Source organism: Cucurbita pepo, chromosome 12, assembly GCF_057944985.1.
Source record: "Cucurbita pepo subsp. pepo isolate OVF chromosome 12, ASM5794498v1, whole genome shotgun sequence".
NCBI lineage: Eukaryota > Viridiplantae > Streptophyta > Magnoliopsida > Cucurbitales > Cucurbitaceae > Cucurbita > Cucurbita pepo.
In genome coordinates, this window is record NC_141809.1 from 12132552 (window position 1) to 12147413 (window position 14862).

At 36.6% G+C, this 14862-nt stretch overlaps 3 protein-coding genes across 5 annotated transcripts; 1 reads left to right on the forward strand and 2 right to left on the reverse strand.

The window, feature by feature from the left end:
• Positions 1-1071: 1071 nt before the first annotated feature.
• LOC111806393 (uncharacterized) lies at positions 1072-4334 on the reverse strand. 3 transcript variants are annotated; one of them, XM_087129048.1, is made up of 3 exons: positions 4078-4334; positions 3307-3431; positions 1072-1654 (listed from the first exon to the last, which is right to left on the reverse strand). In XM_087129048.1, the coding sequence occupies exon 3, from the start codon at positions 1507-1509 to the stop codon at positions 1309-1311; it is 201 nt and encodes a 66-aa protein (XP_086985174.1). In that variant the 5' UTR covers positions 1510-1654; positions 3307-3431; positions 4078-4334; the 3' UTR covers positions 1072-1308. The 3 variants fall into 3 exon arrangements, 2 of the variants coding, with proteins under 2 accessions (XP_086985174.1, XP_086985173.1); XM_087129047.1 differs by having other exon boundaries at positions 1072-1535; positions 4078-4330; XR_002816801.2 differs by lacking the exon at positions 1072-1654 and adding an exon at positions 2615-2899.
• Positions 4335-6105: 1771 nt separating this feature from the next.
• LOC147790011 (uncharacterized) lies at positions 6106-8563 on the forward strand. The gene is made up of 2 exons (XM_087129045.1): positions 6106-6995; positions 8203-8563. The coding sequence occupies exons 1-2, from the start codon at positions 6205-6207 to the stop codon at positions 8327-8329; spliced, it is 918 nt and encodes a 305-aa protein (XP_086985171.1). The 5' UTR covers positions 6106-6204; the 3' UTR covers positions 8330-8563.
• A 241-nt stretch (positions 8564-8804) lies between these two features.
• On the reverse strand, positions 8805-14689 carry HSP60-3A (heat shock protein 60-3A). The gene is made up of 17 exons (XM_087129044.1): positions 14530-14689; positions 13969-14100; positions 13605-13764; positions 12985-13160; positions 12451-12546; positions 12259-12363; positions 11920-12006; positions 11728-11817; positions 10665-10745; positions 10516-10584; positions 10344-10421; positions 10083-10178; positions 9911-10010; positions 9732-9835; positions 9535-9640; positions 9321-9399; positions 8805-9156 (listed from the first exon to the last, which is right to left on the reverse strand). The coding sequence occupies exons 1-17, from the start codon at positions 14575-14577 to the stop codon at positions 9051-9053; spliced, it is 1713 nt and encodes a 570-aa protein (XP_086985170.1). The 5' UTR covers positions 14578-14689; the 3' UTR covers positions 8805-9050.
• Between the last annotated feature and the right edge of the window lie 173 nt (positions 14690-14862).

The following is a 14862-nucleotide window of genomic DNA, read 5'->3' on the forward strand; positions in this document are numbered from 1 at the left end:
GTACATACTTCGATGTCTGGCTATGATACCATTTGTAATAGCTCACAATCCACCGTCGTCGGGGATTCAGCGCCCTCGCTAGTACACCGTCCGATGTCTAACTTTGATATCATTTGTAATAACTCAAGCCCACTGCTAGCAAGTATTGTTTGCTTTGACTCCTTACATATCGTCGTCAATCTCACAGTTTTTAAAATGCATCTATTAAGGAAAGATTTTTACACCCATACAGTGAATGCTTCGTTTTCCTTTCTATCCAATGTGAGATTTCACACACTCTCTTAGAATTTTCCTCCAAATTATTAGAATTTTCCATTTATGAAAATATCATGTTTTTACTATTCCATTCACATGCCTCACTCTCTTAGAGATTAGCCTTCACATGTCTGTCCCTATCCCCTCTGAGACTCTGACCTTGGAAACAATGCCCTTTCTCTCTCATGCCCAAAAATGTAATTTCCCTCACATAGATAGCCAAAATGATAGATGAAAACACAGGGACAGATGGTGGGATAATGGGCTGGGCTGGGCCTAGATGGCCCAACACTTGCACACTTCCCAAACCCAAATGTCTTGTCTTTACTGGTCTTCGTGGCCCTGTCTGCTATTCCTCTCTCTTTCCTGTCTCCCTGGTTTACTCATACATACATACATATATATATATACACACATACATATAAAAGCTGCTGGCATTGGGTTTGTTTTGTTTCAAACAAACATAATCCTCCAAAAACCAGTTGACTTCGATCATTCTTTCCCTCCTTTGCCTTTTATGTTAATCATTTTACCTTTTTTCATTGATTCTTCAAATATCCCATCTGGGAAAGAACCAAATTCAAAGTTTCAAACCAAAAAATCCATTCATGCTCATCATTTTCTATATACTTTTCCTTTTCCCACACCTTTTTTCTCAGCAACCAAACAACAGCTACAAACACAAAACAGCAGTTTCCCTTCTGATAAAGGGAAATGAATCACATGTCTCAACCTTGTATGCGTCCTTCCTATGGACCACAGAGTCTCTTTACAGACGACATTATTGAAACTATCGATGAAATGCAGAAACGATGATAAAAAAATGTTCCGAGTATAATAATGATGGAACGGTATGACATCGAGATGTAAAATCCATCCTGCGAACTAAATAGATCTGGCCAGCTCTTATTATTTTAGCACCATGGCTATGGCTGAAGCCTATGGGTTGGGATTTATACATTATGTCTCCCTAACAAAATTACAAAGAGGGGGGGAAAAAGACCAAAAACATTATTGGGATTTGTTTGTGTGAGGTGCAGAACAGGAGGGGCATCATTTTGGAGGGTGTTTGGAATCATCCTTCTGGTCTTGTTTTGATCCTGCCAAAGCTGCAGTTGCTGCTGCTGTCATGGCAGCCGTGGCTGCACCTAACTTTACGCCACCTGCAGCTTTCATTGCACCAGCGATTTTAGCAAACGCTGCAATTCCTCCAACAAGTACAGCTCGCAAGGCAACAGTGGGTTTTATTGCCATGTTTAGGGCTTTGGGTTTAGAGTTTTCTGCAGTTTGAACAGTTACAATCTTAGGGGTGCAGCTTTGGACGTGATACAAAAATGGGTACCTAATAATGCTCAAGTACTACATGGTGTACTGCTCTTGGCATTCAGGAGATGTGTCTCTGAGTTTAATAAATTGTAAATCAATAAATGTTCTGCAACAATTTACGATTATTCTTGTGTACAAAATCTGTGTGCAATATTCAACAAACTAAAACACAAATCTGCCACAAAAAATGACTACACATCAACATAGAGTTGCACTCACTATATTGATGCTCCACTTATGCTAATGACCCATAACCTTCTAACTTTCACAGATGCCCATCCCAAAGCCAGACAGAGAAATCAAGAGTTTTAAGATTGTTTGTTAACCATTTGGTTTTTTAAAATTAAGATTACTTTTTTGTTTTTTGCAAAATCCAACCCTAAGTTTTGAAAATTAAGAATTAGTAAATTTTAGAAACTTGTTTTTGTTTTTGGATTCTAGACATGAACTCAAGTGTTTATTTAGGAAAATATGAAAACCATTGCTAAGACAGGTGAGAAAACAAAGCAAAATTGTTATCAAATGGGACTAAATTGTTAAATTTTGGTCAAAATACCAATTTGATTCTTGAAGAATCAAGGTTATGTCTGGTAAGTCATTGAACTTTATAAATTTCTAGCAATATCTAATAGATCTTTGCATTTACTACTTTATCTCAATCAGAACTCTTAGACTTTGTTTCATAACTATTTAATTTTTGTTTTGTTATCTACTTTCAAAGAGTCATCAAAATCCAAGCAAAATTTTGAAAATAAAAAATAAAAAATTAAGAACTTGTTTTTGTTTGTGAATCCAATCATAACTCAATAGATAAGACACAAATTACCATAAAAAGGTTAACGGTTCACTAAAAAAACTAGTTTTTGTTTTTTGAATTTGGCAAATGATTCGAATGTTTACTTGGGAAAAATGAAAACCTTTGTAAAGAAATGTGAGAAAAGAATCATTTTTAAAAGCCAAAAACTAAATAGGTATCAAATGAGCCACTGACCTATAAGATACAAAATAGAAAGTGTAAAGATTTAATAGACACTTCTTTATATTTATGGATTTATTAGAAACAAAGTCAAAGACTTACTAGAAATAAAACTTAAATTTTTAACCTAAGGCTTGAATTCCCAGACCCATGGAAGTATCTCCAAAGTTCCCAACATCTCAAGGCCTTGTCACTTGAGCATCCTCGCCCTCGGCAATACTAGTAACTTTGGGTGAAGCCCTCATCTATGTGAATACTAGTTTAGGAGTTCAAATACAATTCTAGTAAATTTGACAATCCAATCACATTTCCAAGCGCTCCAATTCTGAACTAATTGCCCTCCTGAACATGTCGTTATGATAAAACCAGAAAGTCTTTATTCTCTAGAAGCACGTCGAGAATGCTGTTCATTCTCTAAAATGTTGAAAAGGCATAAAACATAGTGAGGCACATCCAGTACGCACACCAAGAGTGCCTAAATCAGTAGGCTTCCACTTGTGTTGAGTCATTGACAATGTAACTGGTTATTTCACTATATATCAAATTATTGATTAACCCTTTTCATAGACTAAAATGCAAGTTAACAACATTAAAGAAGTCATCAGTTTCTTCATTCTCAACAACCATCCAACTCAACCCCAATAAGTATTTGATAATAAACACTGAAAGAAAATATAAATCTCATAGTCCAGTCCCAAAAGAGAGAAAAAAAAAAGAAGGAAAAAGAGTGAAAGGGGAGAAGAAAGTACCAGATAGAAACACCGTCCCTTTTCAGTTAGAGCCTTAGCTTGCAGCAGCTGGTCTCCCAGAAAACAGACTTCAGAAGACTTTTGCTCACAATATCCTCCCTTCAGTTTTCTTAGAAGCCAGCCCTCTAGGCAAACGGTAAGAATGTGAAATTAACACTTGAATGAAAGAACATATGCTCTAAATATTACAGAACGGAGAAGAATTCAAGAAAGAACTCCATTTCCACGTTGAAGCCGCGAGATAAACGGTGGAAGACCAATGTTAGAACTAAAACGTACCCTAATCATACATTCTGTGAACAAGCAATTCCGACCATGGTCGCATGGTTAAAAAGTACGTAATCTAGTAATCTAGCATGAAGCAGAGAAATAACAGAAATCAAGACGTTTTCTCCCACTAAATCCACAGGGAGGGTGCAAAAAAACGAATACAGGGGTTTAAAATTTAGATACAGGATTAAATTTATCCTAGCCCATCAATTTAAGGCCTTTGAATTAGTGGTGACCTTTTCAAACCATTGTAATGTAATTATCTCTTCAATAAACATAGATTTCTCCTCACTAGGGCTTCTACAAATTTCACAAGTAGAACTACGAATTCTGATTCCTTTCTACTTTCTCATCCATATATCCGTATTCAGCAGAACAATCATGAAAATGGACAAGTAACCCCAAATAAGAACGCGGCGGCAGACAAAATAGAACAGCTAAAAGAATTCACTCAGTTTAAAACAAATAAGATCTGAAAATTGGGGGAACATACGTACGTACCAATGTTACGTTAATCCGCGTGGCGAAGATGGAATATGACCAAGATCAGAACGAGAGCAAGTATAGAGAGAGAGAAACGGTAGCCGGAATCGGAATCGGAATCGGAAACACAGATCACAGGGCGGAAGCAAATGACGGAGGGAAATGAAATAAAGAAAAAATGGGAGAAGAAACTCCAGCCAGAGGTGAGAATCTAGGGAAGACCGACTAGAACGGAGAGGGAAGGTTTTTTTTTTTTTTTTTTTTTTTTTTTTTTTTTTTTTTTTTTTTCATTTTACTAAAATAAAATTAAAAATATTAAATAATATCCTTTACAAAAAATAATTATATCTTTTAGAAAATATATATTCAATAGGCCAAGCCAGCCCATGGGTTAACACTAGGGCTTGGGCTAGCCTAATCCAAACCCAAACAATGTAAAAAACTATTGGGCTTGGGCCAGCCTAATGAAACCCAAAATGTGTGAAACTATTGGTCTTGGGCCAGCCTAATAAAGCCCAAACAATGTGAACCTATTGGGCTTGGGCCAGCCTAATGCAAAACCAAACAAAGTCAGAAACTATTAGGCTTGGGCCAGCCTAATCCAAACCCAAACAATGTCTGAAACTATTGGGGTTGGACAAGCCTAGTCCAAACCCAAACAATTTCTGAAACCATTGGGCTTGGGCCAGCCTATTCGAAACCCAATCAATGTCTGATGGGCTTAGACCAGCCTAATCCAAACCCATACAATGTCTGAAACAAATGGGCTTGGGCCAGCCTATTCGAAACCCAATCAATGTCTGATGGGCTTGGGACAGCCTCATCCAGACCTAAATATTGTCTGATGGGCTTGGGCCAGCCTAATCCAAACCCATACAATGTCTGAAACCATTTTGCTTGAGCCAGCCTAATCCAAACCCCCAAACCCAAACTACGGGTGTTCATGGTCTGGGTTGGGTTGGGTTGAGGGATTTTTTTGACCCAACCCAAAAGTTCGGGTCGGTTGGATTGGTAACCCAACCGAACCCAAAACGTTTCACAACCCGACCCAACCCAACCCTCTATTTTCGGGTTGGGTTCGGGTTGGGTCCGGGTTGGGTTGTTAATTTTTTTTGTTAAGTTTTATTTATCCGCACATTATGATTATTCGGATACAATCTTATATTTAAAATATATTTAAAAATTTACAAACAAACACAAATCAATCCATAATTATTAAAAATAAATAAATAAATAAAGAAGAACGAGCGAAAATTGTAACATATTAACATAGTTCGGGTGAAAATTGTGACATATTAACATACTTCAACATATCATAAAACAAAAAATGGTGAGTACACACATTTCTCGAAAATAGGTTAAAATATAAAAAATATAAAAATATATCATGAAATTAAATACACAATAAAAATGATTAGGAATAAACTTTTTGGCTTGGGCCACCCTTATCCAAACCCAAACGATGTCTGAAACTATTGGGCTTGGGCCACCCTTATCTAAAACCCAAACAATGTTTGAAACTTTGGGCTTGGGCCACCCTTACAAACCCAAACTATTGGGCTTTAAGTTAAGGTTACTTTAGTAATAAACTAAAAATTGAATTTAAATAAAATACAACCTAAAATATAGGAATAAATCTTATACCAAATAAAAAAAAAAAAAAAATTAAATTAAATTAAATTTTTTTATATCATAAAGTAAAAAATAAATTATTTAAAATGAGAATAGATTATAAAAAGAATTTTAATTAAAAATTTTGTATTTTAAAAAAGAAACTAAATTTAACCTCCAGAGAGAGAGAGAGAGAGGAAGAAGAACCCACCATGAATGGAAAGAGACCCCATTTTCCAGGATTATCGTTCCCCATGTAACTAAAATTAGTTAACATCTCTTCATTTCATATCCATCCATTCCCCAAACCTCAGAAAAAATAGGAACACAAAAACACAGCACACAACAAAACTAAATCCCTCTAATTTTTTTTTTTTTTTTTTTTAATTTTAATTTTAATTAATGAAATAATTAAATAAATAAATAAAAAGCAAGCAACAAAATTCGCTTTCCCCCATCCCCGCCGCACCCGCACCCGCACCCGCGCTCTCAGTACCCTCCATTCTCCAACAATTTCTTAACATTAACCCTCAGATGAGCCCCATCACTCACCACAACCACCCCCACCCCCACCACCACCACCACCACCACCACCACCACCAACTCTCCAAACCCGCCCCCACCACCGCCTCAACCCTCGCCTCCGCCACCACTCAAGCCTGCGCCGCCTGCAAGTACCAACGCCGTAAGTGCGCTCCCGATTGCATTCTCGCCCCCTATTTCCCTCACGATCGCCAACGCCAATTTCTCAACGCTCATAAACTCTTCGGCGTTAGCAACATCACCAAAATCATTAAAAACCTCGATCCATTCGAGAAGGAAGAGGCAATGCGCACCATTATTTTTCAATCCGATGTCCGATCCATGGATCCTGTTGGTGGCTGCTATCGCATCATTCGCGACCTCCAACTCCAGATCGAATACATCAAAACCGAGCTCGATTTCGTTCTCAGTCAATTGGCGCTTTGTAAGCAGCAGGCCGCCGCCGCTGCCGCCGTCGCCATTCTCGAGGCGGATCCGATGAGTGGATACGGCGGACTTGAGCATCAATTTGTGGAGGGATATGGAGGGGAAGGGTTCGTAGTCGGGGAAAATGATAATCGGGAGACTCTGGAAGATCAAGAAGTCGAGGTTTGGGGAATTCAAGATTCGTGTTCTTCCCTGCAATTGAAACCGGCCGGCTCTGTTCAAGATTTCCATGATATCAAGATCGATACGAACAATACGAATCACCATCATCACCATCAACAACAACAACAACAACAACAACATCTTCTCAGGTTTCAACAGGATCATCATGATCATCATGATCTGGTTCATCACAGGTCAGTATTGTATTGCACCAATATTACAATTTTTAATTTACAAATTCATATATTATAATGTATCTCTGTTCTGTGTAGCTTCCTGTTTTGGTTTCTATAATTTTACTGTCCCAAAATATATTTGTTTTTTTTTTTTTCTTTTCAAAATTAATTTCTTCATCGAGATTATCATTGTTTTACCTCTTTCAATCCTCAAAGCATTTCAAAATTTGTATGATCGGCTGTAGTTGGCGCCAACCTTGTTCTTATATTTTCTTCCTAATAATGTATACCGTACTCTTCTTATATTGAAGCCCGGCCCAAAAGGATAATCCAAGAAGCCCTTTTATTTCTTAGATGGGCCTAGCCCAATGGACCAAGGACTCCAATGGTAGTTTCTCAGGGACAAGCTACGGGCAATTTTTGTTTTGGCTAAATTGAAAAAAACAAAATTCTCAATTACAAAATTACCCTTGAAAGTGTAAATATTTCAAACTACCAATAAATTCATAATTGTGACATGGAAACAAGTATGGTCCTAAGAAACAATTTTTGCTTGATATGATTGAGCTCGTGTTATCACGAGATTTCCTATTATTATATCTTGTATGGTATGAGTCAATTGGGTGGTTTGGTATCTTATTAAACAAAATTGGCCTCCACCTATCAAGAATTTCGTCAATCAGGTGGTTTCGTATCTTATTAAGCAAAATTGGCCTCCACCTATCAAGAATTTTGTCAATCGTGTGGTTTGGTATCTTATTAAGCAAAATTGGCCTCCATGTCAATCGGGTGGTTTGGTATCTTAAAAATTTTGGTGTCTTATTAAACACAAAATTGATCTCCACCTATCAAGAATTTCAAATTTTAAGTTTGTTATAATTTCTTTAGAAATTGAGACCTACATAAGATAATGAAAATAAAAGTCTCAATTTTTGTCTTGAGAAATAGGAACCCGTGTGGGACCCATGTTATTTAGGAATTTCTTATTATTATATCCCAAGTATGAGTTAATCAGTTTGATATCTTATTAAACAAAATTGAAACAAAATTGGGTCGAAAATTTCAATAATTTCAATTTTTTTTAGAAGTGTCATGATCATCTACGGAAGGGTTTCAAAATTTTTGGTTTTGAAGAACTGATTATTGGGTTTCTATAGTTTGAGTTTTTTGGATTTTATTATACTCAACAGAGAATTTGAGTGTTTGAGTGATTTGATCTGTGCAGTGAAGAAGCTATGCTGAAGATGGACAATGTGATGTTAAAAGAGTCTGACCCAATACAACAGGCTCAAGATCAAGAGCTTAAAGGTGCAGTTGACACTTTATTTACCTTCCCAACTTGCGATCCTTAGCTTCAACCCAATCTTGTCTCCTTCCTTCCCTCATTATAGTTTTCTTTTTTTTTCTTCTTTTTTTATTCTTTTTTGCTTATTTAGTCCATAAATGCCTCAGGGAGAAGAAATTAAGGTTTGAGTGTCTATAAAAGAATTGAATAAATTACACCATTCTCTACTTCTATCTTCTCCCAATATTCATTTCTTGTACTTTAGAACAATACATCATTATTACAATTCATTAATCTTTCATCCTTTCACATGAAATAATTCTTCATCTTGCCTTCTGATTTCCATTTGCTTTTTCTAATAACCTCCTAAGGTTGTGACACTAGTAAAGCTCTGTGTCGAGGTTAGAGATTCAAACCTCAAAACTTTGACGTAATTGTACTAACCTCAAAACTCTGACGTAATTGTACTAACCTCAAAACTCTGACGTAATTGTACTAACCTCAAAACTCTGACGTAATTGTACTCTAGAGAAGAAGAAAAGTAAAGCTCAAAAAGTGGTCAAATCATTGCTGCTTGATGTGTTGTCTTACAAGAATGTGGAAAAAGAAACTCACTTGAATCGTTCACAACCATAAGAATTCTGTAGATGAATATTGGTTCATCCATCCAGGCCTTGACTACTTCATTTTCCCTGTATAATAATCAACCCATCACGTCATATTGTCTTCCTAATTAATTACCAATGAAAATTGAGATATGTAATGGAATCAAATTTGAATTAATTCCCCTAGTAGCCCATGTCATCCATTGCTGGCATTCTACTTGGAAGCTTGTTCTTATCATTTGGATCTTCCACTATAGCTGCCTCGGCTGTTGTCAACAGCATTGAGATGCTGAAAATTCAAGAAAATCAAACATTCAAATAGTGCGCTTAGAAGTGGATAAAACATTTGGTAGTTTGTTTTCTGGTGCAAGGTTTCAAAGGACTTCCTTCCTAGAGAATGAAATAAACTATGTTTGGCAACTTTTAACAAAGGGCATGGGATGAAATATTCACCTGGCAGCATCCACTAAAGCAGTTCTCACAACTTTCAGAGGATCTACAATTCCAGCCTTCACCATGTCAACATATACACCTGTTTTGCACAAACACTTCCCACTTAAGTAGCTGTAAAACCATTGACATCGATTGCAGGAGGAAACGAGAAACTCCAAATCGAAAACTAAATGTCATGAGTAAAAGTCGAGTAGTCCTATGTTAAGTAGTCAACCTTTTGCAGCGTCATAACCCAAGTTACGATCATCCTGTTCGAGTAATTTTCCAAGAACCAAAGCTCCATCATATCCAGCATTTGAGACTATTGTAAATGTGGGTGCCTGAAGAAAACCAAATCTTTGATTTAAGAAAACAAGAGGTCAAGATGGGACCCGAAAGGTAGTGCTGAGAACTCAAAAGAAACAAACAAACCCTGAGAGCGTGTTGCACTATTTCTATTCCTCTTTTCTGGTCGGCATTTTGAGCTTGGAGATCATCCAGAACCTTCGTAGCATGCAAAAGGGCAACTCCACCACCTAATGATAGTGATTATCCACCAACTGCCCAGAAATACTTTCAACAATATGTTGTCCAGTTTAAAAAAGGTTTACCTGGCACAATTCCTTCCTCCACAGCTGCTCTTGTGGCATTCACGGCATCTGTGACTCTGTCTTTCCTCTCCCCAACTTCTGCCTCGCTTACCCCACCTACCTGCAAGAGAGCTGCATTGTTTATGAAGGCATACAAAATTCTTTCAGAACAGTATAAAGGCAAACACTCTACCTTGAAGACTGCTACACCACCAGAGAGTTTTGACAATCTTTCCTGAGCTTTTTCCTTGTCAAACATTGCAGTACTCCTGTCAATGGTTGTCCTCAACTACAAGGCAATCAGTATACAGTATTAGTAGAAATTCATAAAATAGGTGCTACACTTTCATACATGTTCCCATGGTCTCTAAGAAGACTCCAACTTCTATTAAGTTATAATCTCCCTTTCAGCTTCAAAAGAGAGTTTTAAAAAGCAAACTTAGCTGCAACAAACCTGCTCACATCTTTCTTCAATTAGTTTCTTGTCACCACCTCCGTGAAGAATGATTGTGTCATCAAGAGAGACAGTAACCTAAGCAGAAGTTAACAATGTGCATGAAGCAAGCATTAAACAAAAAAAACAAAGGTTAAAAAAAAAAAAGCGCCATAATGAACTGGGCGTGAACCTTTTTTGCAGTACCAAGCATCTCTACTTGCACTTTGTCAAGAGTTAAACCACGTTCATCGGTGATTACCTGTTGTTCAGTTTAAATGTAATTAAACTATCATACAAAATGTTGAGACAATGAACTAAGATTGGAGCACTTTGTATCACCTCTCCTCCCGTCAGAATAGCAAGATCATCCAAATTTGCTTTTCTGTTGTCCCCAAAACCAGGAGCTTTGATGGCACAAACCTGAAAGAAGAAGTTTTCTAAGGAGGTATTTGAACTATAATGTTGCGTTATTGATGATAGGACCACAATCTATGGTAAATATTCTGCAAGGGACTTAAGTTCTTAACTTTAGTCACGTACATAAAAGAACATAATACAAATACTTGTATCGTTGTCCTCCGCAACTCATATGCCCTCTATATCCGAAAGAACTAAAAGACACCCAGTATCACAGATTTAAAACATAATGTTCCATTAATTCATTTACACAGATCTTTTTGAAACTCACTCAAGAAAGCAAGTCACTAAAGACATTTTGCAGTTGACAGAGCACGCTAGACAACAATAAGGTATTTTCTCGGATTTCATCAGTAATAAGCCACTTGAGTTAACAATATAAGTCACCAGCAACCTGGGATGTATACAGCTTTAGAATGGAAAGGATTTAAAACATTTTTTGAGATAGCTTTCACAAGGAGAGTAGATAATAACCAAAAGAATATTCACAATTATATCTACTACTATGTCTACTTAAATTGCTCAATTTTTTTTGGAAAGAAACTCACTCAAGAAAGCAAGTCACTAAAGACATTTTGCAGTTGACAGAGCACGCTAGACAACAATAAGGTATTTTCTCGGATTTCATCAGTAATAAGCCACTTGAGTTAACAATATAAGTCACCAGCAACCTGGGATGTATACAGCTTTAGAATGGAAAGGATTTAAAACATTTTTTGAGATAGCTTTCACAAGGAGAGTAGATAATAACCAAAAGAATATTCACAATTATATCTACTACTATGTCTACTTAAATTGCTCAATTTTTTTTGGAAAGAAACTTGATCTATCATTGCACTTACATCAGCATGCACATTCATCCAATAGTAAAAAAAAAAAAGGTAAAGATAAGCTAGAATGCCACATTGCTTGGACTTTTTTTTTTTTTTTTTTTTTTAATAGGACACTACTTTAAAAAGAAATAAACCATATAACAAGCAATCACCTTCAGGCCAGCATGATGCTTGTTAAGTATTAGCATGGCAAGTGCATCACTCTCAACATCCTCAGCTACAACAAGAAGTGACCTCTTCTTCTGCTCAGAGAATGAACTTATCATATTTAGGCTCAGGCATATTATTCACTCAACATTGCACATGAAAAAAAAAAAAGGTAAAAAGTAAAATTAAACTGATACCTCTACTGCAAGTTCAAGTACTCTGAGAATTAAATTCATATCTGAAATCTTCTTTTCATGTATGAGGATGAGAGGGTTTTCTAGGTCCTGCACATTTAGATGCATTATAGTTCCATATTAAATTTTTAATACAAGAGATAACTTTGAAAACTTACGTGCAACACACTGCAATATTGTCACAAGGTCGCACACAGACATATGAAGTTTACAAAGGAGCACATATGCAACAAGGTATTTTATGATATTTTCTCATATTCGGGCATCAGCAAGCATCAGTCATGTTATTAGAGTACTAAACACCTAAAGGTTTTAACTATGACAAAAGGAATCCAAACTTACACACTTCTGGGTCTTTTGATCGTTAATAAAATAAGGAGAAATAAAACCCCTGCCTAGCTTCATTCCTTCCACCACTTCCAGTTCATCCTCCAGAGTATTTCCATCCTGCAGAGATATAGAAGTTAGTATACTCGAGTATTCATAAGTTCAATTATCATATTATACAAAAGCAAGTGGGGAAAGAATGCTCACAGAAACAGTAATCACTCCTTCCCTTCCAACTTTCTCCATTGCCCTTGCTATCAATTCTCCAATCTCACGTTCACCATTTGCAGAAATAGTGGCAACCTGCTCATAAATAACAAATGACCAAATGGAAAATAAAAAGGTAACAAAACGTAGAAAAGATTGTATCAAATCTAGGATAAAAAAGACGAATAACAAATAATAAGCAGAAATTAAAAAAATAATATTTTATATCTATATTAAAAAACTGCTGATCCAGATGAAAAAATTACGTTTATTATTACAACCAAAAGAAAAAATGTGACAACTGCTCTAGGATCAATACACTCATGCTTAAAAACTCAAGAAAGAATACAAATAAGGAGGTCCTAAATCCAAACTGAATACTTCAGATGTGTGTACTAAAAAATGTATAAAGCACTATTCCAATTTAGAAGACAACAATTACAAACTATTAAGATCTAAATACAAGCTAGTCGTCAAATCTAATGAATCCAACTTCAAACATTAGAAAGCAGCTTTCCTCTTGAACCCTGTTACCTGAGTAATTTCTTCTGGGGTACTTATCATCAATGCTTTGCTTTTCAACTCAGAGATAACAGCATCAACTGCTGTTTTGATACCAATGCGTAAATCCATCACATTAACACCTGCAGCTATTGACTTGCAACCTTCGGTGAGAATGGCCTGAGTCAGAACAGTTGCACAAGTTGTACCTACAACAAGATACGCAATTCATTCAAGAACCTTCAATGTGCTTGTCCAAGTTCAAAAGTAGTGCTCCAAGTTCAAGATACGCTATGCAACTCTTATATGGCTAAATCTTGACAAGTGAACAAACAACACAGCCCAACACACCATCAAAATGGCATGCAAACATGCATGATTTCCAAAAATAAATGAGTATATAAGGAGCAAGCACATAACTGAGTGGCGAAAATGTTACGACCCAAGTCCCATCTATGATCATAAGTTCAATTTAAATATTTTATTGAAGAAAGCACAGTGATACTTCTTTATTTGTTTGATTTCAATCCAAATGCAAAAATGCTAATGTCCTGATCTCAATACAGCTTGAACTTCTCAACATTGATAATCTTAGTAATAAAAAGATAATATATATAAATATAAAGGAAATTCAGATTAAATGAAGAAAATACCATCTCCAGCGGCAGTGTTTGTGGCACTCGCAACTTGCTTTACTAGATCTGCCCCAACATTTTTAGCCTTGTCCTTGAATTGGATACTTTTGGCTACAGTAACGCCATCCTTTGTGACTTTCGGGCTGCCGTGACTTTTATCAATAATTACATTGCGACCCTAATTTCATTAACCACAATGAGAAAGAAGCAAGAACTATTAATTAATTACAGTCCCCATTTAAGTTCGAATAGCCGGCTAAGAATGTGTAAACATCAGAATGAAAAATGCAGGAGTTCTTTCCACCATTACAAATTTCGACATTCCAACCAAGTGAACTATCAGAAAAACCGCCAAAGTCAAATGACCAGTCAGGTCCAATACCTTTGGTCCCATTGTCACTTTAACCGCTTCAGCAATCTCTGAGACACCTTGGAGCATAGCTGCACGAGCCCCATTCCCAAAATTGATATCCTTCGCCGCATAACTTCTGCTGCTCGTTACCCTGCTACATACCTTCAAACCCAAAGAAAACCAAATTTAGTTTAAGAACATCAATCCATATCACTACGTACTCATCAAAACCAAAAACAATAATCAATCCGCAGCTATTCTAATTGAACAAACCAAACCGATCAGCTTCAATGACCATATCTCAAGTTTAATACATCATTCACGAAAAATATTACAACCACGTTCATTCCTTCATATTACAAGAAATGCGCGCGCAAATCAAAATACAGTCCTCAAACATTTAAATAAAAAGAGGGAAAATTCAAAGCTAGCTGAACTTGGCTAAATCAACATACTGCAATAGACAACAAAAGTGAATTTCCTTTTCCAGTTTCATCCTCAGTGTAACAAATTCAGCAATCAGCACCTGAATACTATGAAAGATTCAAACGTAGACAAATGCAACGAATAATAGATCTTAATTCTTCTTACGAGTTTTCTCGACGTTGAGGAAGCTAATCTGGAAACTACTCGATACATCGCCGGTAATGGCCACAGAGTCCAGATAGAGCGAGAGAGAGAGAGAGAGAGAGACGCCTTCCCCTTCCGCTTTCGGCTCCTGAGGGTTTAAGCAGAGGTTTTGAAGAAAACGTCAATGGTACGGTAATGAGTATGCTAATTCGACGGTTCAGATTCGCGCTCATTTTAAAATTACCGTAGAGGATTAAATCCGGGAAAAGTTTCTCGAATCAGAGCCCAATATTGAGGCCCATCTTTTTTAGCAATCAAAATGGGCCTGTGGGCCTGAAGTTGGGGAGTCTACAT

What these genes read in the sequence shown, in the direction of transcription:
- LOC111806393 (XM_087129048.1), bottom strand. Translation starts at nt 1,509, where the DNA reads ATGGCAATAAAACCCACTGTTGCCTTGCGAGCTGTACTTGTTGGAGGA.
- HSP60-3A (XM_087129044.1), bottom strand. Translation starts at nt 14,577, where the DNA reads ATGTATCGAGTAGTTTCCAGATTAGCTTCCTCAACGTCGAGAAAACTC. An exon ending in CTATTCTGACGGGAGGAGAG is followed by an intron (nt 10,585 to 10,664) that starts GTGATACAAAGT and finishes ACTGAACAACAG; the next exon opens with GTAATCACCGATGAACGTGG. An exon ending in TGCTTGGTACTGCAAAAAAG is followed by an intron (nt 10,422 to 10,515) that starts GTTCACGCCCAG and finishes ACTTCTGCTTAG; the next exon opens with GTTACTGTCTCTCTTGATGA.
- LOC147790011 (XM_087129045.1), top strand. Translation starts at nt 6,205, where the DNA reads ATGAGCCCCATCACTCACCACAACCACCCCCACCCCCACCACCACCAC. An exon ending in CATGATCTGGTTCATCACAG is followed by an intron (nt 6,996 to 8,202) that starts GTCAGTATTGTA and finishes TGATCTGTGCAG; the next exon opens with TGAAGAAGCTATGCTGAAGA.